Raw genomic sequence first — 23,018 nt, 5'->3', positions numbered from 1 at the left:
GCTAGGATTAAAGGCATGTGCTACCACTGCCTGGCATCCTGGTTTACAGAGTATGAACACACCATGTAATGAAAACAACAATCACAACTAACATTAAAGATCAGTATTAGGAAAAGAGATTTAGTGTCACAGCAATAATTCCAATAACTCCACAGGATAATAACCACATATTACACCTAAAGAGCATTGAGTAAAATGTCCTGCCTTAGCAGACTGAGACACAAAAACACAACTGTTAAAAAAAATACAGTCATTTGTTATACTTGTAGTCTCTGCATAAAGATGCCATCAAAGGACTGAATAGAAACGTATGAAATCATTTGTTCATTTATTCATTAATATGTTGTCAAATTCAGTATTCTATACACTATGGTGTTTATTTGTTCTATTAGATTACATATATATAAAAATATCCAACTTATTTTTATGAAGAAATTAAATATTTCTGAAAAAGGATCATTTTCTCACTGCTCTCTCGCAGCAACCCTGAAGACACTCCCCACTAGGTACCCTGGCACATTGGCTCAGTGCCAGCTTCCAAAGCCCAGCCAGGCTTACATGTCCTCTCCCACAGAGCACCACTTCACTGTTACATAGAGTACAGACAACATTTTTATAATAAACATGTTTCTCTTTGATACAGAACAATTTCTTCACCCTTCCCAGCAATCGCACAAATAGATTAAAAATGTAACCTTCAAAAGGCACACATATTTACACTTTCAATTCTTTATTGTCTTAAAATTGTACAGGTCCTTTACAATACAGTATTTTGTTATTTAAATGACCTCTAAATGTTAATGTACAATGTTCTGAAGCGCAACCATGAATTACAAGTTCATCAATATGATTATTTCAAACAGTCCTATGATGCTGAGAAGTTTGAGTCCTGCCCTTGAAAACCTCAGTGGTGCAGACTCTTCTTCCCTGGGAGCTTGGATGATCTGTGTGAAAAAGTGCTTTTGAAGATTGCTCATTATTTATGGCTGATCTTAAAGTCAGTCAAATTACACCGTTATGTTTTGAAACTTCAAAGGGTATTTTAAAAAATTAAAGAATTTGCGTTAGCAGTCTTCTGAGGCAAACAAAATTATGATTATCTGCATGCAGTAACACTCCTCTTTAAATGGTTTGGAGGGATTTATACATTTTATAAAGAACGTGTTATTGAGTTCACAAGAGAACAAATGCTGGTAACAACAACACTGGTGTCTAGTCAGCTAATGTTTATTAACAGGCAATTAATGAGGCTAGTCACAAGCCACAGTGCAGGCGCTGCCCTTGGAGAACAGAAACTAGTTTGGTCCGCATTTCTAGTTATCTGGGTGGAAACAAAACAAAACCATTTCAATTCAGCCAAGAATTTTGATGAATTTATTGTTCCTACGATATATCCACTTAAAAGGGATGTGTAGTCCACCAATGTAGTATACTGCCGTGTTGACTTTTATAAAAAGAAGGATGGTCGGTTGTTTTGGAGTGATTTATTAGCACTAGAGGGCAAATCAGAAAATGGTATCAGATGTAGATTTCTTCTGTGGCTATACTTTCTTATTCCATGACACAGCTTTCACCCTGTAAAACTTTGTCCCCAAAGGAACTTTAAATCTGTTTTGTGCCTAAGAGGAAAAGAAAAAAAATGGAATCACTGTAAGACTGAACCAGTTTATTCAAGGCCCCTTCAACCATACTGCTTACTGCTAGAATATTGGGGAGGGGCATGAAATAAGTCTTTACTTTGTACCAAGCTACAGAAGATACACTCTTGACCTAACACTGGTATGGGGGTGTGGGAGGGTGCTATAGCTAACCCCTTATCTAATTCAGTCTCAGAATACCTTTCATCAATGGGGTAGCATATGGAAATGAGTAAAGAGCAACTCTACACAGGGTTCACTGTTGCTGACGTTACATAGTGCGCTTTTAATGTGAGTTACACTAGCTCTTCTACCTAAACATAACAGAAATACTTATAGGATTTGTCTTAAATTCAATTTAATAAACCTCAAGCTCTAAACTGAGCAAAAATCTCAAAACACTATGATTTCCATACAATAAAATTTCTAGGTTTACTATTACAAGGTATATAGTTCTTACCTTTTTGGCTTGACAATATTCCTTTTCCATCACTTTTCCAAGGACCCAGGGTCTTCTAGATGCACCTGAAGCTAGTGAATAAATTGTTAACATATTTTTCAAAGTTCATGGAAAAAAAAAAAAGAACTGCAGAATGAAAATAGTAATGATATGCTCACAAGAACATATAAGACTTTTAAAACCATTGAAATAACTGAAACATTTTTATTCCCCCGAAGAAAAACATCTGTTGTACTTTCCAACATGTAAATATACATGAGCTTCAAGGACATTAGTAAACTAAGTAGGCACCATGAGCAGATAATTAACTCGACACTGCCACCTGCTGAAGGAACTATGATTGTGGCCTCCACTTCTCAGAGTGGCAAAATACACTTGTAGGGTCCAGCTGTGAGTTTCTCTTCACCCCCAACTCGAAGCCTCTACTGTGCAGAGGCAGGCCCTCTCTGCCAACCCCACCTAATGCAGGGTTAGTTACCAGCTACCAATCTGAAAACAGTACATGGAATATTCCTAAAGTAGGCGGCTTGCAAGTTTTAAATAACTTAGATTTCTGAGTGGCAGCCCTTCAGTGTGGGCTGGAACCTCAACCACAGCACCTAGCACAGCAATGTCAATACAATTGGGATCCAGTAAGCAATTAAGAATGCAAATCAACACTAAGTCCTGAAGTGGACTTCCTGTGCAGAAGCAGAGAATGGTGGAGAGTACATACTAACGATGAGGCAAGCCCTTTCTTTTAGAATTGATTGTAATAGTTGTACACATTTCCAGTTTCACATGTTTAGAAATACACATAGGAAAAAATGGTGACACGTGAACCTGTGTCAATATGTGGATTAATGAAATTTTACACCTTTTAAAGAAATCATGATCACTTAAAAGTGTAAAAGCTGGCATACAACTTTAGAGACAAGACACTAGGTATGATCTCCAGACTGTGAAAAACAAAAGAACTACAGGTAATTAAAAGTTTAAACAAGTGAAACAGGTACCAGACCAGGAAAAAGAAAGATGAAGCCAGGCATAGAGTTCCATGCCTGTAAACCTAGCATGGGGAGGTACAGAGAGATGGATCAGGAGTTCAAAACCATCTCAGATGCAGGACAGTTTGGGGCCAGCCTGGGATACATGAAACTTTTTATCAAAAAGCCAAAAATTAATAAGCAATAAGAAAACTGATAGAACTTTCAAGGTGAAAATAAGTTGCATGCTTACCTTTTCACTTTTCATGGGCATATGGCTTCTATCCCACAGATATTCTAAATAGCTCATCCATCAAAAACCATGATGGAGTACTCAACAATACTGCCCTACCCCAAAATGCATATTTGTTTACAGGCCATCAGTTCATATGGGTAAACTGACTTTTTTCTTTTGTTTTTGTGCTGGGTTTCTCTGTGTAAACCTGGTTGTACTGGAACTCGCTGTCCTAGTACTCAGAGAGCTGCCTGTATCTACCAGGGAAGGGCGCTGGGATTAAAGGCATGGTCTACTACACCTGGCTTGGTAAACTATTTTCTAAGCAGTTTTATTTAGTTTAATAATTCTACAACAGCTATTTTCTTCTCTTTGAACTCTTCAATGATCCGGCAAATAATGGGAGTTGTTACTCAGTGTGCTTAGCAAAGTTCACAGACAATAATGATGAACACAAAGAAAAACAAGGCAGGAAAAAAAAATCATTCGTATAAGAAAGACACTATTCCTTACTGACACTGGTAATTCTGCATGAGCAAGTAACCATATGCTAATTGGCAATAGAGTGAACATGGGAATTCTGACAGTAATACTGCAATTAGAGTAGATCATGTTTGAAGACTTATCTAATCTGATCAGCTGATCCACTGTACAATACTACACTTAATTTTGGATTTATCAATTATATCCATAAAAATCATGTAACCAAGATTTTGTAAAAATTCTTCTAAATGACTTCGTTTGTGTATATAATAGACAACAGGAAAATATATGTCCTCCTCTCAAGATTAATATTTTAGAACTGTATGTGACACTTACCTCCTTCACCTGGTTTGAGATCCAGGGCAGGAAGAGACTCTGAATGCAGAAAATACAAAGTAGGGCTAACAGTAAACAACACATAATTGTCATGTCGCTCATCTAGGATGATGAGAACCAAATCTCCCACCTGAAAACTAAGGAGAGGAAGGTTACTGTCCTAGAGAGAGTTCATCACATGTGATACAAATTTGAGAGTATACAGCTGGCTCTGAGTCTAGGGGTTCTAGATCCACCAGATTCAACTGATGGGTCAGGCATAACTGCTGTGGAAAGGAGGCTTGTATGTCATGTGACACGGGTGAACACTATTTGCAATAGGTGTTGTAAATAATCTAGAGATGATTGAAAGTAGATAGGATGGGCATATAGGTCATACACAAATAATGTACAATTAAATGAAAAGGACTTGAAGGGGATGGGAAGCTGTCACAGTGGGTAGAGGAACCAGCTGACAGACCTGCAGTTCTGAGTTCAAACCCTAGAACGCAATGGTGAGGGGAATTTGCAGACTGTCCCTTGACCTTCACATACATCTTGAGATGCACATCCATTGAGATGACTTGAGGGTATCCACAAGTGCCTTTCATCTAATTGTATAGATGTCCCAAGCAACTGCCAGCAACTTATAAAGACCAAAAATTCTCTTAATACAATTTTTTTTTTACCTAATTTATGAAAGTAACAAAACAAAACAAACAAACAAAACCACTTTGTACTCAGGAGAAATACCTAGTTGCAGGATAATTTTTCCTTGTAATCTTTCATTTTATACCAAGAAACACAGCTGGCATTTTAATTCTTTAAGTGTGGCACTCTCCATTTCAAAGAACAAAGTAAATGAACTGTCCATGTGTGCAGTCAGGCCTCAGAAAGCTGCAGTACAGACCTTAAGTAAGAGATGAACAAGCAGCTACAACTGCCTACATGCACTTACAAAGTGTGATCAAAATGTGCTCAAAACAGCAACAGGATCTGAAGATCAGCCTCAGATTTTAGTTGCCGGGGTAATTCTATGTGCTAGGTTCTCCAGCTGACAAAGTCAGCTACCAAGCTTTCATCCTTCCCTTTTTTGTTGTGAGTCTAGCCTTTAATGGCTGAACCATCCCTCCAGCCCTTCCTTCCCTTTTTTTGAGACAGGGTCTTTATGGTTCCCGGCTGGTCTCTGACTTGCAGTCAGTTGTCTCTTGCCTTCACTTTCTCAGCACTAGGGCTACAGGTGATGCCGAGCATGGTGTAGGAGGAATCTGAAATACTGCTGCAAACGTGGGGTAAACACTGTTGACTGAACCCTAAGAGCTAGTATAGTAAAGGTAAGGAGTCTTATGAGGAAGTTATATTGAGCTCATCTCTAATCTTCCAAAGGCCAATGATGTGATGCACAGCTGGTCAAGTACAGAACCATCCAGCCTTTCATCACCTAAAGAAGATAAAGCTGAGATGCTAGGGCAAGGACAGATATCTAAGAACCATAAAAACCAGGAAAAAAAAAAAAAAAGCCAAAAATCTTAAACCAATTAGCAAAAATCTATTATAATAGATAAAACACGGTCTTCACAAATACTTAACTCAGAAGCTGGGTACTGTGATTCACCCCTTTAATCCTAACATTTGAAGCAGCACGTTAAGATGGTGTGTGCCAGGCCGGTCTAGGCTACAAGTAAGACTTTTGTGTATAAAGTTTAGTAATTCTTGAACAACAGGCCAGGGTTCATGAGCTGCTACGATGCTTTTCTTTATTTATTGCTCCAAAGCTTTTCCAGACAACTCACAGGAGAGAGAAATAATTACTTCAGTGGGTTAATTTGTACCAGGAAAGCTATAATAAATATTAAAGTATACTCTGACTTTGTAGCAAATGAACAAACATAAAACGGAGTAAGCACAGTACCCTGAAATCACGATCTTCCAATTTGGAAGGAGGACTGAGGAGATAAAGTTGTTTTCAGAATGTCCAGCAGCTGAAATGTTAGCCAGGGTAAGAAAAGCTTTCAAGGGTTTTGTGTGACTGATAGAGCTATAATAAAATGACTCAGAATATAGTCCCCTGGGCTCCAGGATAAGTGTGAAAAACCTTGCTTTCTAATGAGTTCTTATACTATCACTGTGCACAAGGTACGAGGCTCAATGAACATGGCCAAAATGATCATTAGGAGGACAACATTTTCATTAACTAACAATTTCATTCAGAACCCACAAAATAAAAACGATATACTTACTCTCGAATGGCTATTTTTTCAGAATGCCTTGAAGACACTGAGGACATGCTCTGAGACATCTGGAAGAAGGAAGCATGCATGAGCTGCATACACCTAAAGTACGACAGTCTCCAGAAAGGTCTGCACACACCTAAAGTACGACAGTCTCCAGAAAGGTCTGGTGACATGTTTCAATGACACTTATGTAATATTTGTGCTCAGTAATTCAACAATGAAATCTAAGTTTGGTGCACTGAACTTCATTCACTCCCTTCCAAACACTACCTGGTACAGAGCAGGGCTTAGGGAATGAGGGAATTTCCTATCTTCCTAGGAAGGCCTAACCATTTTTAGAAATTTGATAAAATTCGCCAGAAAATGACTTATATTCTACCAGTGAAGGAGAGACTGATGATCTATCTCTAACACAGGTTCAATCTTATGCGGATTTCCTGTGTGAAAACAGTTCTCTACACACCAGGTCTGGATGCACGTGCTAGCTTTTTGGGTTATGTGGGTGTATCTCTGCTTCTCTGGTTACTAATAATATAGATCCAAATATGTGGGTATCTGCATGAAAAGTATCTCCCCCCCCCCCCCGTTCCTTTAAAGCACCGAACATAAGACAAACTATTTGTTTCCTTTAAAATATGTAATTATCAGAAAATAATTGTTTTAGGTGCTAGAGACACAACCTAATTCAGGGGGAAATAAAGTAACTGATGTATTAAACATGACTGTCTCTAAAGTGGGCTGCCAGAGGAATTAAAAAAGTGGCAAGTCAGGGCACAGCCAGTTATCTTCATTTACAGGATTCATCAGAATAAATGAAAATGTTCAACAGGGTACAAAGCACTTCTAACTCACTGAATTAAAAACACAAAGATTACAAAATAAATATGGAATCCGAAGAAATAATTTTTCTTAATAATAAATATTACGATCTTTTTTTTTTTCTAAGTATCATAACGTAGTCAGTCTACTTGGTTAAATTATCACCAGGATATACTTATTTTCATGTCAGGATGGGGGCTAGAGGGAGGCTCAGTGATTAAGAGCATTTGCTGTTCTTGTAGAGGATTTGGGCTCAGTCCCAACATCTACATGATGGGACACAACCACCCATAGGAATGCACAAGGTACACATACATACATGCAGACAAAACATATAAAACAAATATATATATATATTAAAAAGAGAAATCTGTAGGGTGATTCTATAATCAAACAAAATAACAACTCTGATCCGACTTTATCACTTGAGAGCCAGTGATGGTCAATGTCCCAGTGACCTAAACACCACTCAGGGCTGGCAAGATGGCATAGCACTTCCCACCAAGCCTGATGACCTGATTTCAATCCTCAGGGCCATGGGGTGGCAAGAAGTTATTTTGGGAAGTTGTTCTTTGATTTCTACACTCACACCATGATGGCACACATGCTCCCTTCTCCATTTAGAAAAGCATTATCCTTCAGGTGAAAGATGTACATAACAAAATACAAACTGAACAGTTTTTTAAAAGAGACATAACCAGAAAACTCTTACCAGTCTTTGATTTAACCGCTTGTTTTCTTCTTCTTTCAACTGCAAGGTCTACAGGTGGAAAGAGAGAGCCCTGATTTATTCCTGAATTAGTAAGGTTCTCATCTTCCTCACACTGTGTATGTGCACAGAGTCTGTTCTGATCTGATCACTAACCATTTCAATGACAATGACAACACAGCCTACACTGTCCTAAGACTTGCTTCCTCAAATTTCGTCATTAGCTGTGGAATTTTAGACACAATAAACACCTGCATTTACCTGTAAAGATTTGCTACTGTGGAGGGGGAATCTCCATTCACTGCTACATCTTGTGTGATTCTACAGTGCTTAATTTCAAAATAAGAAGAGGACAGCTGGTACATCTGAATCAGATTAGACAGTCTGACTCTGGATTACTGCCACACATCTAAGCTTGTACAGAATGAAGAAAATGGTAAAAGTCTTCATGATCCAAAGAATCAAAGTAGCCATTGGGAGTTCACTCTAAAAACTGTCAAATTTTTCTCTTTTCATTTTTGGTGTGCATGTGTGGTCTATATGCATATAATATTGAATGCAACTGGAAGGAAGCCCCCTATAACCAACTTGTTGTCTTCTTCACTTCAATTAACATTTATTAAAAACCTCATTACTTCAATCTTCATTGCTTTTTCTTATATTTCTGCTCATCTCAAAAAAGAAAACCTAGTTTTGTTTTTGAAATAGATGTGCTGAAATTCTTACTCATACTACACTGTTGATTTCTAAGCTGTTGTTAATAAAATGTATGCTCTTTTCTGACTTTCATAGATACCAGTCACTGGGAAGTTACACATTGTGAGACTTGAACAAACGGCACGACTTCGCAAACATCAACAATTAAAACCAACCATAAGAAGACTTAATTCATAAAGTACATCAAAATGTACTGCTTTTAGAATGGTAGGCATTTGAACGTTTTGTTTTGGGACTTGCCATCATATTAGACAAGCACTTCACAGAAAGTCTGCTCACCCGTTCTAGAAGCATGATCCTCTGTTTCTCTTCAGATAGCATATTTTCTCTAAAAGTGAGAGAATGGTTGTTATTAAAATTTAAGCACTTTAAAACTTTGAATTTTACATTCATCAACAAGATTTTAGAAGCTTAGCCAGGCATGGTGGCACACAATTTTAATACCAGCACTCGGGAGGCAGAGGCAGATCTCTGTAAATTCAAGGCAAGTGTGGTCTACACAGTGAGTTCCAGGATAGTGTGGAAAGACCCAGTCTCAAAAAAAAAAAAAAAAAAAAAAAAAAAAAAAAAAAATTTACTAGCATTATTACTTTTAATTCAGAGAAGATTACTAGAGTAAGAACTTGTACTGAATTTTCAAAACTAGCCCATATATATCAAAATAGCTGTTATTCTGGCTCAGATACTTCCTGAAATTACCAAAACTTTGCACATATTTTTATCTAGAGATAATTTCTTTAAAATTCATAATTTCCAAGATAGTAAACAGTTTTTCCATATCTAAATTTACTTTAAAAAAATGTATGTTATACAGCTCTCTCTGAATATTACATTGATTATATCTCACTTTACATACTTTTGTTTCCTGCAGAATATTCTAATTTCTACTTGTATATTAGTATTTATACATAAGAATCTACTTGCCAGCATCAATAGCTACACATGTAAATAAAGACGTGCTAATATTCCCAAATGTAAACACGTTTTTATGCTAATAACAGAAGCTGTAAACATTGACCATCAAATTTTACTCATTTATGCCAGGCAGTGGTGGCACACACCTTTAGTCCTAGCACTTGGGAGGCAGAGGCAGGCAGATCTCTGTGAGTTTGAGACCAGCCTGGTCTACAAGAGCCACAGAGAAACCCTGTCTCGAAAAACAAAGAAAATTTTTTTTTTACTCATTTATTTATTTTTGGTGTGCATGTGTGGTCTATGAACGTGTTTGTGAAGATGTGTGTTCATGTGTGAAGACCAGAGGTCTACACTGGGAGTCTGCATTGAGGCTGCTTATTATCATTATTGAGTTTTCTCACTGACCCTGAAGTTCATTAATTCTGGTACAATAGCTGGCCAATAAGCTTTAAGATATGCCAGCCCTGACAACATCACACTGGGGACATTAGATGAATGCTCTCAAGTGCCTGGCATTACACTGAGCTTCCTACATGGTTTTTACTTAAATGCCTCTCTAATGTATAGGATATATCCCCCTGTAGGCCACGTTCCCACTGTGGATTTATTTCTAATTTCAACATTCTTACAGCATGTCTACACTTTGTCTTTTGCTGAGAACCCAGTAAGGTAAAGAGGTAGGCAGATCTCTCTCCTCTCCCTCTCTCGGCAGAGTTGTCAGCTAAATTGTTTAGTCTGGCTTTGAACTCACCCCACAGTCCAAGCCAGAGCTTTACTGTGCCACCCGCCTGCTTTGGCAGATCCTTCAAAGCTGGGATCATAGGCCCATGGCACAGGCTCAGGCCCAGTGTGGTACTGTTGACTGCTAAGGCCTCTGATGAACTCAGTGGGAGACCCATCTACTTACTGGACAGACATCATGCTTGTCTCCATGGCGGAGTCCACTCTTCCCTCATCTGCTGTCTCCACGGCTGACCCCTCCGTGTCCCCTGGCAGCTCAGGGGCACAAGCCCCATACAGCTCCGGGGCTGCAAGCACAGGTGCCGAGGACACAAAACCGCCGGTGCGCAGCTTGCTCACTTCTTCTTCCAGCTTTTTCTTTTCTTCCAGCAAGCGAGCTCGATCTTCAGAAAGTGACTCTATCAAATCTAAGACCCCAAATGCAAGTAAGCATGACTGAACCCAACACGCTTCACAAATGTTTTTAAAGATCATATTAAAGACAACACTAACCTTTGTCACGTTCTTGTTGCTGCATTGTACTTTTTAACTTATCACTAAGGTCATTTATTATGTTTTCCTTCCTCAATTTCTCTCTTGTTAAAACAGTGTTAAAATTGGTCTGAAACAACAGTAACAGTCAATTATCTGCATAGTTAGCAGCCAATGCTAAGAATAAGGCTGCAGTTAATCTTCTCGGAGCTGTATTTATGGAGTCACACGGCGAAGCAGAAGTTATATGTACTCTAGAAAAGGGTACATTTTCTTGGTTCAAACTTAGTATCTTGAAAACAAACTTTATTTTCTCATTTTTGCCTACATTGTCAGAAGAAAGGCATTAGCAAATGCTTAACATTTTGGGGAAAGAGGTAAAATGACAAACAATTTAAAGAGTGCTGTTGCATACATGACTTTTTCTTTGCGTATTTTCCTTCCTCTGAAATTTTTGCTTTTTGACTGACCCTTGATTGCCATACTAGCATGTAATTCTCTTTCTCTCTGTCTTTTCTGGGCATGTGCAATGGCCTCTGGACTTATTACTCCCTGATTTCACCCACCCACATTGCAAGGTGCTCATATACCCAATGGCCTAGAGGCATCTTATAAGGTAAGTGGCCATTTTAATTACTGTTTCCTTTATAAAAAAAGAGGTTAAATTTGTTAAACAAATCATTTGAGTTCATTGAAATCTTCCTAAAATAGAATAAACACATACATGAGAAAATGACCTACCCTGACTCTTTCTTCTGCTTAGTATCCCTCCCTGGCCATTCTTTTAGGAATCCATTAAGGGCAACAGAGAGCTTTAACAGAAAAACTGTTTGATAGCTTGCAAACTCCAAGAGTAATGAACAAACTAAAGCAAGCTTTTACTAGGAAGACCCCTCAAAAGGGAATGTTAATAATGCAGCTTAGCGGCTGGGCGGTGGTGGAGCAACTGTAATCCCAGCACTCTAGAGGCAGAAGCAGGTGGATTTTTGTGAGTTCGAGGCCAGCCTGGTCTAGCCAGGGCTGCCAGGGCTGTTCCATAGAGAAACCCTGTCTTGAAAAACCAAAGGGGGAAAATATAAAAAAAAAAAAAATTAGAAAGCAATTATTACTTAGTTTACACGCAGAAAATTAGCACATATAAAAGCATACATGAAGCTGGAGGCATGGTGCACTCGGGAGGCAGGCAGATCTCTGTGACTTCAAGGCCAGCCTAATCTACAGAGCGAGTTCCAGGACAGGCTCCAAAGCCACAGAGAAACCCTGTCTCAAAAAACAAAACAAAAACCATAAAAAGCATACATGAACTTTGTTATTTCTGTAAAATGGATTAAGATGATAATCACAATTTATAATAAGCAAATTTATAATAAAAAAGGAGTCGTGAAATAAAAACCAATTGGACATGAACTTGTAAAACAGCTTAGAGATCATCTCTCTAGGTTTTTTTTTTTTTTAACTTTTTAAACTTGGAAACTCAGTTTAGTTTAGTATATTTTCTGATTCAATCAGTTAAGTCAATTAATTCAGCCCCTAATTCATTATGAATAATCTGAAATCTGGTATGTTCTATGTTCACACAATGAGAATTTGCAGAGAAAGAACCTAGTTACATATAGAATAGGTTGTGCCAAAGAAACATGTGCTGAAGTTTATATGCTCAAAAGCAGGGTGTCCATGTCAGCCTGAGCTGATAATTCTTACATAGATTGCTAGCTACAGTCATGTGACAGATTATCATTAAATTTTCTTTTTAAATGTTATTGCTATGAAGGTCAAAGAAACATTAAGAAGGCCAAGCAATGGAAACACAGTAATGTAAGAGCCCTCCTCAGCTGCAAAGAACTAGCTCGGCAGACTTCTAGTTAGCTTCCTCAGATCCCAAACACACCTGTTGTTCAGCAATCAAAGATGTTCGGACATTTTGCATTTCCTCATTCTTTCTTTTTTCTTGTTCTTCAAGCTGTTCTAGAAACTTAGCTTTTTCTTCCTGAAGCTTCTCTTGAAGTTCAGCAACTAGGCTTGACGAATCTTCTCTGGCTGATTCAAAGGCAGGACTTAAAAGAGATTTTTAAAAAGTAGTTACAGACATAATCACGATAGATCAACTACCATACTTAGGCTATTTACCTCCCAGACACCTATGATGAGAAAGATATTTCGGTGCGGACCCTATCTTTCTGACTGAAAAGTAGACTATGAACTATAGTGTCTTACGTAACATGGCTGGTAGACAGCAAGGGGCCAGGGCTCCCCAGCACCTAGGAAACCAGTGTCCTCCTCAGGTATTTCAGGGTTCAGCTTTCCTACCCCTACAAACCAAACACCAAGCACACGCCTGGTGACTTCTTAGATAAAACAGATTTTGGCTCATTTTGGTACCCAATGAATAAAAGTGAAGCTAAAATGAATTCTCCAGACAAAGACAGCTATTCCTGAACAGACTCATTTTAATCAAAACTTGCTAATCGGACAAGGCAGCAGAGATGGGAATGCCAACTGAAACAAACACAAGCCTAAGTGATTACACACTGGCTATTAATCTTACATCTTAATTTGCCTTCTGACTCCTAAAATATGACTTCAAAACTGTTAAAACAAGCCAGGCAGGGCAGTTCGTATCCCAGCAAGCAAGTTTTCTGCAAGCTTATCCAAGCCAGCCTGGGCTGCACATAATCAAGTCAGCCTGGTCCACAAGGCCATAATTCGTCTCAACCCTTCCCTATTCAAGCTTTACACCAAGGTACAACAAAATAGAGCCTATTGTGTTATTAGACAATTCATTTTCAATGTGACTTTGCTTGATTTTAAAAGACACTGGAATCTTTTTGGAAGAGGTACATTTATAACCAGGTTGCTCACTCCTAAGCAGTCTTCTATTATAATTATGATAGCAATGAACAACATCTATTATACCAACTAAAATTATTAAGAAAAATCACTGGGAATCGTTTATCCATACATCTAAATTTACAGACAAAGCTAATTCAAATCTGAGCATTCAGGATAATCTTTCTCCACACACACTTAGAGACAATGTCTGACTTATGGCTTAGTGCAGAAAGGCTGGAATTTTCTATTTCATGTAACACAACCAATTAAAATGTGAAGGGTTTATTTACATTTAGCCTTGAAAGAAATGGAGCTATGCAAGTTAAATCTTTACCATAGCTAGTATGTAGTTAGCAGGGTTGTACACAGGAAGTGTTAATGACCCAGGACTGGAACAATGGATAACCAGACACAGTCAGGGCTAAGAGACAATCCTAGTCAGCCCCTGAAGAATTATCCCTACAACCAGTGGGTAAATGGCCATGGTTTAGAATATAAACAGACAGTCATGGCCACATTAGATAACCCAACACAGAATTGTATGGAACAGGCTGAAAAAGTAGAGTCACAACTAGCCACTAACAGTTAGTTATACAATCAAATTTTACTCTAACAAAATGCTTTCTGAATGATAAGATGATAAGGGAACACAACACTTAGAAAACAGGTCTGCCTGAAAGAGAGGTTTGGATTATCAAGAATGAAGCAAATTGTGTCACTGGAGGCATGTGCCCACAAGGGCAAATACCTATCATGTTTTTCATCTTTGTATTGCCAGGTGCACTGTGTTTCAGGATAAATGCTGGGCTGAGATGACACAGGTAGAAGAGATAGTTTTAGTTAAGCAAGAATACACATCTATCACACTTACTCCCTCTGGAAAGAACCCAAGGTGATTAGCACAGATATACTGCACAATGACCCAGAAGCTTGAGGAAAAAACAAACGCTTAAGATACAAAGAACAACCAATAATTACCCTGGGATGCAAACAGATGTTTCAGTCTGTCTGGCCTCTACTTCACATCTGTTGCTGAGGGTGACCTGGGCCTTCTTTCTGCCACCACCTCCTGAGTGGTGGGAACTGAACCAGGGCTTTATTACAGCCAGACAAAGCATTCTACCAAAGAGACACCAGCCCCAGCCAGCCTCAAAACAAAAGCACACCCCATGCCAAAAGACAGCCTATAGTTTTGCTGGAACTGTTCTACATGGTTATCAGGTGCCTGATTTTGTCTTATATTACCCTAAGGCCTGAGATGAAAGAATTGACTAATACAGTAATGAAACAAGCAAGGAGCTGTGTTCTGGGAAAGGGGTGGTAGTGGTGATAAAAGGAGGCACTGAAATCAAACGCAAATATATACATTTGCAATTGGCTAAGATCTTTAAGTGGTTCTGTTTAAGCTCAACCAGACTGAGCTTAGATTCCATGGCAGAATCTGGTGGAAACACCAGAAAACACCAGATCAGGGTGTTCCAAGGCACCATTTTTCTTCTTTTTTAGATAAAGGGACTAATGATGTGGGGCTTTTGAACATGTACCAAGCTTGCCCTTTCAAGTCCTAAGCAGCTTCCCTCCCACACAGGAAAGCATCTTTCTCAGAGCCCTGGGCCTCACTTTGAGTCACTTCCATTCTCAAAACTCAGATCCTTTACAAGAACCTCTTAACACTACTCAGTTGCTTCCAGACTCATGGTGCCTTTAAAACCAGGTATCCAGGTTAGGTTAAACATCTAAGCGAGGAAGGTTTGCATACTGAAATTTGTTCTGGCAGAAATATGAAATATGGGAGGGTGTGGTGGGGGATGCTCCCAGACTTAAGAGCAGGAGGCACAGGCCTAGCCAGGGCTGAATCAGGACAAAAATATATACAGCACAAGGGTCAGATCCCACATCCCTGTTGGCTATTATCAAGCTCCCAAGTTGATGGCCTTAAGCTCAGATCAACCATACCACATTAAATTCAAGTAAGATGGCAAGGTTAAGACCCTTTGAAAGTTGGCAAATTCAGCTTTTTTTTTTTTTTTTTTGTAACAGCACTCTTGCTACAGTAGTCTTAATACAGACTAGTTTACAAACCCCTAAGGATTTATATTCTTGTTCTTTGCGAAAGGGTACAAGACCTGAGAGTTTCAGAATTGCACCTACTAATGTATTTTCAGAGGGTGGGCTTAAAGGTTATTTTCTTAACATGGTATCATTGTTTTTCCATTGATACCTGCACTGACAGAAGTTCAGGCATCATAACAGATTAAAAACAGCAACACAGAACATACTTCTGACACCTTACCCTTCATTATAATGGGGAAAAGGGAAAGGTATTATTTTTTTTTTTCTGGTTGATATAGTAAGAATCAATTCTTCCTTGAGTATGTATCATTTAAAATTCTATGCCGGGGCTGGAAAGATGGATCATTTATTACAAGCACTGGCTGCTCTTCCAGAGGACCTGGGTTTAATTTCCAGTACCCACATGGCTGTAACTCCAGTTTCAGAAGATCTGGCACCCTCACACAGACATCCATGCAGAAAAAACACCAATGCACATAAAATAACGTTTAAAAAATTCTGTGCCATGAAATGGTAAATATTTATGAAGTTCTTTTACAACTAATCAAAGCACAATAATATATGTATCTTATGTTAAAGTACTTACACAAATATTTTGGGTATGTATTGAGCTAGCTGTATTTTATAATATATCAACATTTGGAAAAATATATATAACTTAGTGAACTAGTGTTTTCCAAATGACCAAATCATTGTGCTCACAAAAAACATAACTAAAATATATTTTACAGGACAGATTAATGTATGTGAAGATTATGTAAAGGTCACTGGAAGTTTCATGTTCCATAATGAAACCAATGAAAAATTAACACTGCATTTTAATTTCATAACAAAGAATATGCACAATTATGTGAAGACTAGTTAAACTTATTCTCTATGTAGATATTAATATAATGCAGTATTTCAATGTATTTCAGTCAAAATATATGGCTAAAAGTTAGGTGTGTTAAAAACCAAGAAAGGTTTAAAACATATTCTTTATGACTTACTAGTATATATTTCATTTCTATAACCTGTATTCATGGTCAAGTAAAGATGTCTCAGGCAGAAAGGGTTAGAGCATAAATGTTTATAAAAAGAAAAATCCTGGCTCTAGAGAAAGGCATGCGAAGGGAAGGCATTAGAAAGCATCTTATGTACACCCGAGAATGGTCAAAGCAATTTCTTTTCCCAATTATTCAAAAACCCTAGGACTGAAAGACTAACAGGTTTCCTGTAGGCCACAGCTTGCAGAGGTGAATGAGACCTGAAGTTAAATGTATTTAATGGGAGTAAGTGGATTCTGCAGTGGCAGAGGCAAATTAAAGGCAAATCATGGAGGCACAATGTGACTCCATGTCAGGCAGCAGATCCAAGCAGAAATCAGAAGGGTTGTCCTAGAAAAATCTTTCCTAGTGGTCAGCTGGTGTCAGCCCACATCACTAAAATTGTAAAAACAACAACAAAAATAAAGCTTTTATTAGGTATTTGGGAGTCTAACTAGCTCTAGAGATTTGTATTTTCCACTGAATTACAGGACGAGGGCCAGCAATCAAGTATACCGTCTTTAGATTTGTGGGATACAGCACAGCAGGTCATCCAGAACCCAGTGTGGCTCACCATCAGGGAGTCACTATGTGTTGAGACTATGTGCCATGGGGTTGGAGAGTTGGCTTAGTCATTAAGCACCCAGGTGGCAATTTATAACCACCTTTAACTCCAGTCCCAAGGTACCAAGCATACATGTGGTACACTTACATGCATGCCACCAAAAAACTCATACACATAAAATAGTAAATCTTTAAAAACAACAACAAAAATCCCTGGCCGCTGGGCTGGAGAGTACCTGCAGCTCTTGCAGAGGAACCGACTTCAGTTCCAAGGACCTGCACATGGCAGTGCAGAAACCCTCTGTAACTCTAGCTCCAGGGATTCCAACATAGGCACATGTGACATGTATGTGGGCAGAATACCCATACACATAAAATCAAAAATATCTTAAAAAAAAAAAAAAAAAAAAAAAAAAGGCTGATAAGACTCTGAGTTAGCTGCCCCACAAATTGTAGCTTAATATATACAAAGCAATTTGGCAAAAATTGTTTCCTACTCATGGGGAATAAGAACTATTGTGGTCAGAAAGACAACACTTGTAAGTTTTAGTTCATATGAAATAGTGAAAATTTCCACCACATTCTTATTATGTGTTCTAGAGCTAGATGAAAATGGAGATTAGCAATGGGTTATGGAAATTTCTGTCATGAACTAACTCCAATGCAACTGTTATATTACCCCTTGCCAGATCAAACCAGCATGTCTCCTACCAACTGGCAGGAAGCTAACAACTTTGGTGACCCATCCTCCCCACACACCTATTAGTATAAGAACAAGAACTAAAACCTTCTGTTATGGCTGAGACAGTAAGTGTTAACCTAATGATCTGTTCTAACTATCCAATCTTGGCAAAAAAGTCAATGGAAGCAGAGACATGATTGTCATAGTAGTATTGCAATATAGCTGTACTATAAGCCTCTCACCCGAAAAAATCAACATTTAAGTCATACAATGGATGCCTGACACCACAACGCTATGAACTCTCTCTCTCTCTCCTCTTTCTACAAATAAGAAACTAAGGTAAAGTTTAACTTATAAATTAGGCAAAGAAAATAACTGTAATGATCTTGTAATAAAATGTAAAGTGTGGTCTCTCAAGATATCCAATCATTCTCACCCTACAGGTGATGAGATAAGAATATCTACCTGGTGAGATGAAATGAGGTAAATGACCTAGCCACTGTGCCAGAAAGCAAGGATACTTCATCTACATTCGAAGAGGCATCCTGGAACATAATACTGCTGAAGCTAAGGAAAAGCTGTAGAAGCTGGGAGTTTATGATTTGTGAGATGATGCACATATTATTTATGAAAACAAACCAATATTCCCAGATTCTAGCCTGTAGTCCATAATATAAACAACATCAAACAGTCTGTATCTAACCAGACAGCAATGTATATATATCTGTTGTCTAACTTTGAGATAATATTCTCCAGCCTTTTGTTAGAATCTGGTTAGCGGGAATTAAACATCTGGATTCAAGTTTTTATTAGAAGTTGGCCTTGCTGGACAGAAAAGTTTGGCCCACAGTTTGTTTCTAATTTACTGTCTTCTGAGAACTATGTAATTCATGTCCCTCCTCGCAAGGCCTAGTTGGCAATGAAGCTGTTCTTGCTCCTCTTCTGGACACCATACTCACCTAACAACAGCTGGTTAAACCACCCAGGAAGTAGCACTCACTACTTAGGTAAGACACATGCAGGGTTAGTCAGCAGTATCCCCTTTCAAAGGGACAAAATTCCCAGGCAGGCTTTGAATCCTGAACGTAACACATTCTCATTTGAACATGCTGCTTTGAGCCATTTACCAAAAACTTACAAATCTTCCCATCTGTGCAGGGCCCAAAGGAAAAAACAAACAAACAAAAAAACCTTGTAGGTCTAGATTAGCATACAAGCTGCTCTGACCCAAGTATGGATAGGAGAAATGAAAGATGCTGAGCACAGAAACTTGTTGGGTACTACAGAATAATCACAATTAAGACCCTAGAGTATGGGAGTATTTTCTTTTTGTGAAGTATCCTCAAGCTTTCTGGCCTCTGTACAGACTGAAAACCTGACAATGGTCTCCTAAGTTACTATGAGAAACCATGGCTGCTCACCATAGGACACTGTCTGTTTAGTTACTTTCCTGTTGCTGTGATAAACATCATAATCAAGAGAACTTGAAGGAAGACTTGTATTTCAGCTTACGGTTTGAGAGGATGCGTCTTTCATGATGAGAGGGGTACTGTGGCTGCAAACTGAAGGCATGGTAGGTAGCTGGAAGAATCTGAAAGCTCACATTCTCAATAAGCATGTTACAAAGTGAAATGCAAACAGCACAAGGCTTTTTAATCTCAAAACCAGCTCTCAGTAATGTAAGGCTGCAGCACCTAAACCTCCCCAAACAGTGTCACAGACTGGGCCCAAGTGTTCAAACGCCCAAGATTGTGGGATTCTTTTCTCATTCAAATCACTATGCTGTCTTAACTCATTGTCTTTTCTGCACCAATACCTGGTATTCATGAGGGGACAACTAGGCAAGCCTAGCCCCTAATGATTCTGCATAAATGCCAACATCCTTCAAACCGCAGGGGAAGCAGTGGAACTGGAGGGAAGGCCAACTTACCCAAAGGCACAGCTGTAAAAGCCATGCAGACCATTAGAAGCTACATAAAGGAGAAAAGGAAGGAGTATGGACCTATGATTCATGGAGAGTGGGTGAAAGAAGTTTCCAGACAGTGGACTTAGAAGGGATCTAAGATTAAATTTGGTGACAAGGCTATTTATAGTGGTACTAGACTATAATTCAAGCACAAAGGAAGCTAAGAAAGGATTTTGAGTTCAAGGATATCCTGGACTCTAATGAAACCCTATATTCTTCTTAACCACTCAGAAATAAAGAAGCTGTTGGTAAGAAATTTGTGAAAGCGGGGGCTAGAGATATAGTTGAGTATTACAACAGTTGCCTGACCTGTTCAATTGTCAGTACTGAAGGGACTGGGGACAGAGGACTTCATGGACAATGGCTTTGGATGGCTCTCTGAAGATGGGAATGAAGGGCGAAGTCTTTCAGTCCTTTGAGAATAACTGCTTTCAGGAATTGAGTAGACCCTGCCTGGACAACAATCATCATGAAAAGACACTAATCTGTCTTAAGGGTTTACTTCTCCACATGCACCAAACCCTATTTCTGCTTAAACTATTGTTCCTCAAATTTAAAACATGCTGTATTTCCCAGGCACTAGTGGTGCACACCTTTAATCCCAGCACTCAGGAGGCAGAGGCAGAGAGATCTCTGTGAGTTTGAAGCCAGACTGGTCTGCAGAGCTAGTTTCAAGACAGCCAGGGTTCCAGAGAAACCCTGTCTCAAAAAGCAAAACAAAAACAAACAAACAACAACAAAAAACAAAGAAAAAAATCCTGTTGTATTCAACTAAGGACATTTCCCAATAAAGACTTGCAACCACAGCCTCATGCCTGTATAAACACTTGTCTTGCCTGATCTATTAGTTCCTAAAGCAGTTAGCTGGATACAATTGCGATCCAATCTATTGAAGACTCATTATCTAAGAATGCTACTTTGCAAGGATGAGGTAAAGTTCAAATGCAGTAATATTCTGAGCCAGAGATCACGTTGTGACAATTTTCCCAGTCATGATACATGACAGAAATAGAACTTAAAACTGGCATAAATATTACTACAGTGAAAAGCAGTAAGATTTTGGGTTATGTTTACTTAAAGCTATGATTTACTTCTACAGAAAGCAATTCTTGGGGATGAGGGAAGACAGTTCAGTGGGTAAAGAAAGTGCTTGTTATACAAGCATGCCGATCTAAGCTGGAATTAATTCCCCAAAACTATATAAAGCCAAATGCAGTAAGTAAACATAACTCTAGAACCCAATCATACCTACTGACAACATGGGAGGTGGAAAAAGAAGAATCCTTCGGGGCTTGCAGGACAGCTAGTCTGAAGTACATAGCAGGAAATGTAAACCAGTAAGTAAAAATGTAGTCTGCTACACAGTTAATTTCATACTGTCTGATAGAATCAGGGCAGAAAAGATGATTAATCTAACACAGATTTCCTGTGTTGTCTCTAGGCATCACTATGTCTAGTGATGGAGGGAACAAAAAAAAGAAAACTAGTGAAAAACTATACCATCTAGGAATAGGAATATAGCAAATGGTAGAGTACTAGCCTAGTGTGTATAAGGCGCACACACACATACACATACACACACCCTTAAAGCAACTGAATCATACAACTAAATAGTAGTTTCTACGTAAAGATTTTAGTCATGCCTGCCAGTTAAAGAATCAGATAAGGCACTGGTGGGTAACAGGAAGCTTCACACATCAGAGTTACAGGGTAATTACAGAAATAAAGGCTAGTAATTAAATCTATACACATTAAGGTATTTGTTTTCTAACCCCTTCTACTCCCCCAAAATAAGGTATGATAATGGTAGTTATCTTTCATTTTTTTAAGCTTTTATACTATAGAATTTCAGTGACTGTGACAGAATGAAAAAGAAAAAAGAACAAATGATCAATCAAGGAAGGCTAGAATAACATCAGTTTTAGACTTTCTTTGAAAGGAAGGAGAGGGATAAGGACATCTCAGGCATGTGTGGGGGAGAAGTTGCATCACGTGAAACAAATATGATATTAAAGCATCTTTTATTTGGACGTTCCATATGGGTAAAGAAACATGTACATCTGACTACTGAGTTTAAAACGATATAATGCTAGACTGTTCTCTCTCACAACACTGTTACCACCTCCTCTGCAATCGCATACATACTTCAAGGCAGAAACTCTGTATTTCCCAAAATCCCTTGAAGAACTTCCAAGTATGCCAGGAAAAGCACACCTGCAAAGATTGGAAGACAGAAGAAACACAGTCCTATTCTTCAGAAGTGGCTGTAGCCAGTTGTCTCACGGTAAGTTCCTGACACATAACTGAGAAATAATCATCTTTTGTTGCAGAGTAAGCCAACAACTGAGATGCTTTGAAGAGGTTCTTGAGTACTGTGGCAGCTTCCCAGTGAGCCATGGAGAATTAACTTTGATGAGTGCTTCAGAGTATGTCTTCTTGATATTTTACTTAGAGCTTGACAAAGACTTACTAAATATTAACCAGTCTCTTCTGGCCCTTTAGACTCCACCCTTGACAACTGTTCCTGCCCAGCTTGGGTTGTTCAGTTGTAACAAGAAGTTTGGTAAGTCAAATTAGAGAAAATTCCCTACTCCTGTAATCCGATCTCTCTCAATACTGGATCAAATTCTTCATCTCCTACCCCTGTTTTTTTTTTTTTTTTTTCACTCCAGCTTGCTATCAGCAAGAATCTTGGTAGTCTGTTTGGTTAAAATTTTCTGTCCTTTGTTTGCTTCCTCTTTACAAAGCCCCATTTACTGATCCTGACCCTAGCCTAGTGCCAAGAATAACTTCAACTAGCCCATGCTGTACTGACAACTAAGCTCATTCTATAGAAAAAGTTTATTTCCCCTGCTGTAACAATTCCTTAATATTATAATTTATTATTACCAGCTTATCATCCAGTTCTGGTTCTATGTTTTTCCATGGTACTTACATGGCTTTAACTTTTGTCTACCATAGTTCTATAAACAATCCCCAAAACATTTATTTCTCTATTAAACCCTCTCATTTCTTAGGAATACAAAAAGCTATTTCAAAATCAGCATTACATTGTAGGCAGCCAATTAAGAGTGTTTAGAAGTGGTGATGCAGAGGCAGAAGTTAAATACACAAGCATACACACACATCCTTAGAAATATTCACTTTAAGAACTAATGATAGGAATAAATGATACACT

The 23,018-nt window shown here is 38.5% G+C and overlaps 1 protein-coding gene across 2 annotated transcripts in view; it reads right to left on the bottom strand.

The window, feature by feature from the left end:
• Nucleotides 1-311: 311 nt before the first annotated feature.
• Rb1cc1 (RB1 inducible coiled-coil 1) overlaps nucleotides 312-23,018 on the bottom strand; it is a 44,719-nt gene continuing 22,012 nt past the window's right edge. Inside the window, exons 15-23 of one of the 2 annotated variants that reach the window (XM_051197850.1) lie at nucleotides 12,590-12,755; nucleotides 10,723-10,831; nucleotides 10,397-10,637; nucleotides 8,854-8,902; nucleotides 7,861-7,908; nucleotides 6,336-6,394; nucleotides 4,117-4,253; nucleotides 2,098-2,168; nucleotides 312-1,619 (exon numbers count right to left, since the gene is read on the bottom strand). In XM_051197850.1, the coding sequence (XP_051053807.1) occupies nucleotides 1,542-1,619; nucleotides 2,098-2,168; nucleotides 4,117-4,253; nucleotides 6,336-6,394; nucleotides 7,861-7,908; nucleotides 8,854-8,902; nucleotides 10,397-10,637; nucleotides 10,723-10,831; nucleotides 12,590-12,755 (958 nt within the window). In that variant the 3' untranslated portion in view covers nucleotides 312-1,541. The remainder of the gene's footprint in view (nucleotides 1,620-2,097; nucleotides 2,169-4,116; nucleotides 4,254-6,335; nucleotides 6,395-7,860; nucleotides 7,909-8,853; nucleotides 8,903-10,396; nucleotides 10,638-10,722; nucleotides 10,832-12,589; nucleotides 12,756-23,018) is intronic. The other variant, XM_051197860.1, reaches the window with a different exon arrangement.

This window comes from Phodopus roborovskii, unplaced genomic scaffold, assembly GCF_943737965.1.
Source record: "Phodopus roborovskii unplaced genomic scaffold, PHOROB, whole genome shotgun sequence".
NCBI classification, from domain to species: Eukaryota; Metazoa; Chordata; class Mammalia; order Rodentia; family Cricetidae; genus Phodopus; species Phodopus roborovskii.
The sequence above is the reverse complement of the archived record's forward strand: the minus strand, read 5'-3'. Positions and strand labels throughout refer to the sequence as shown.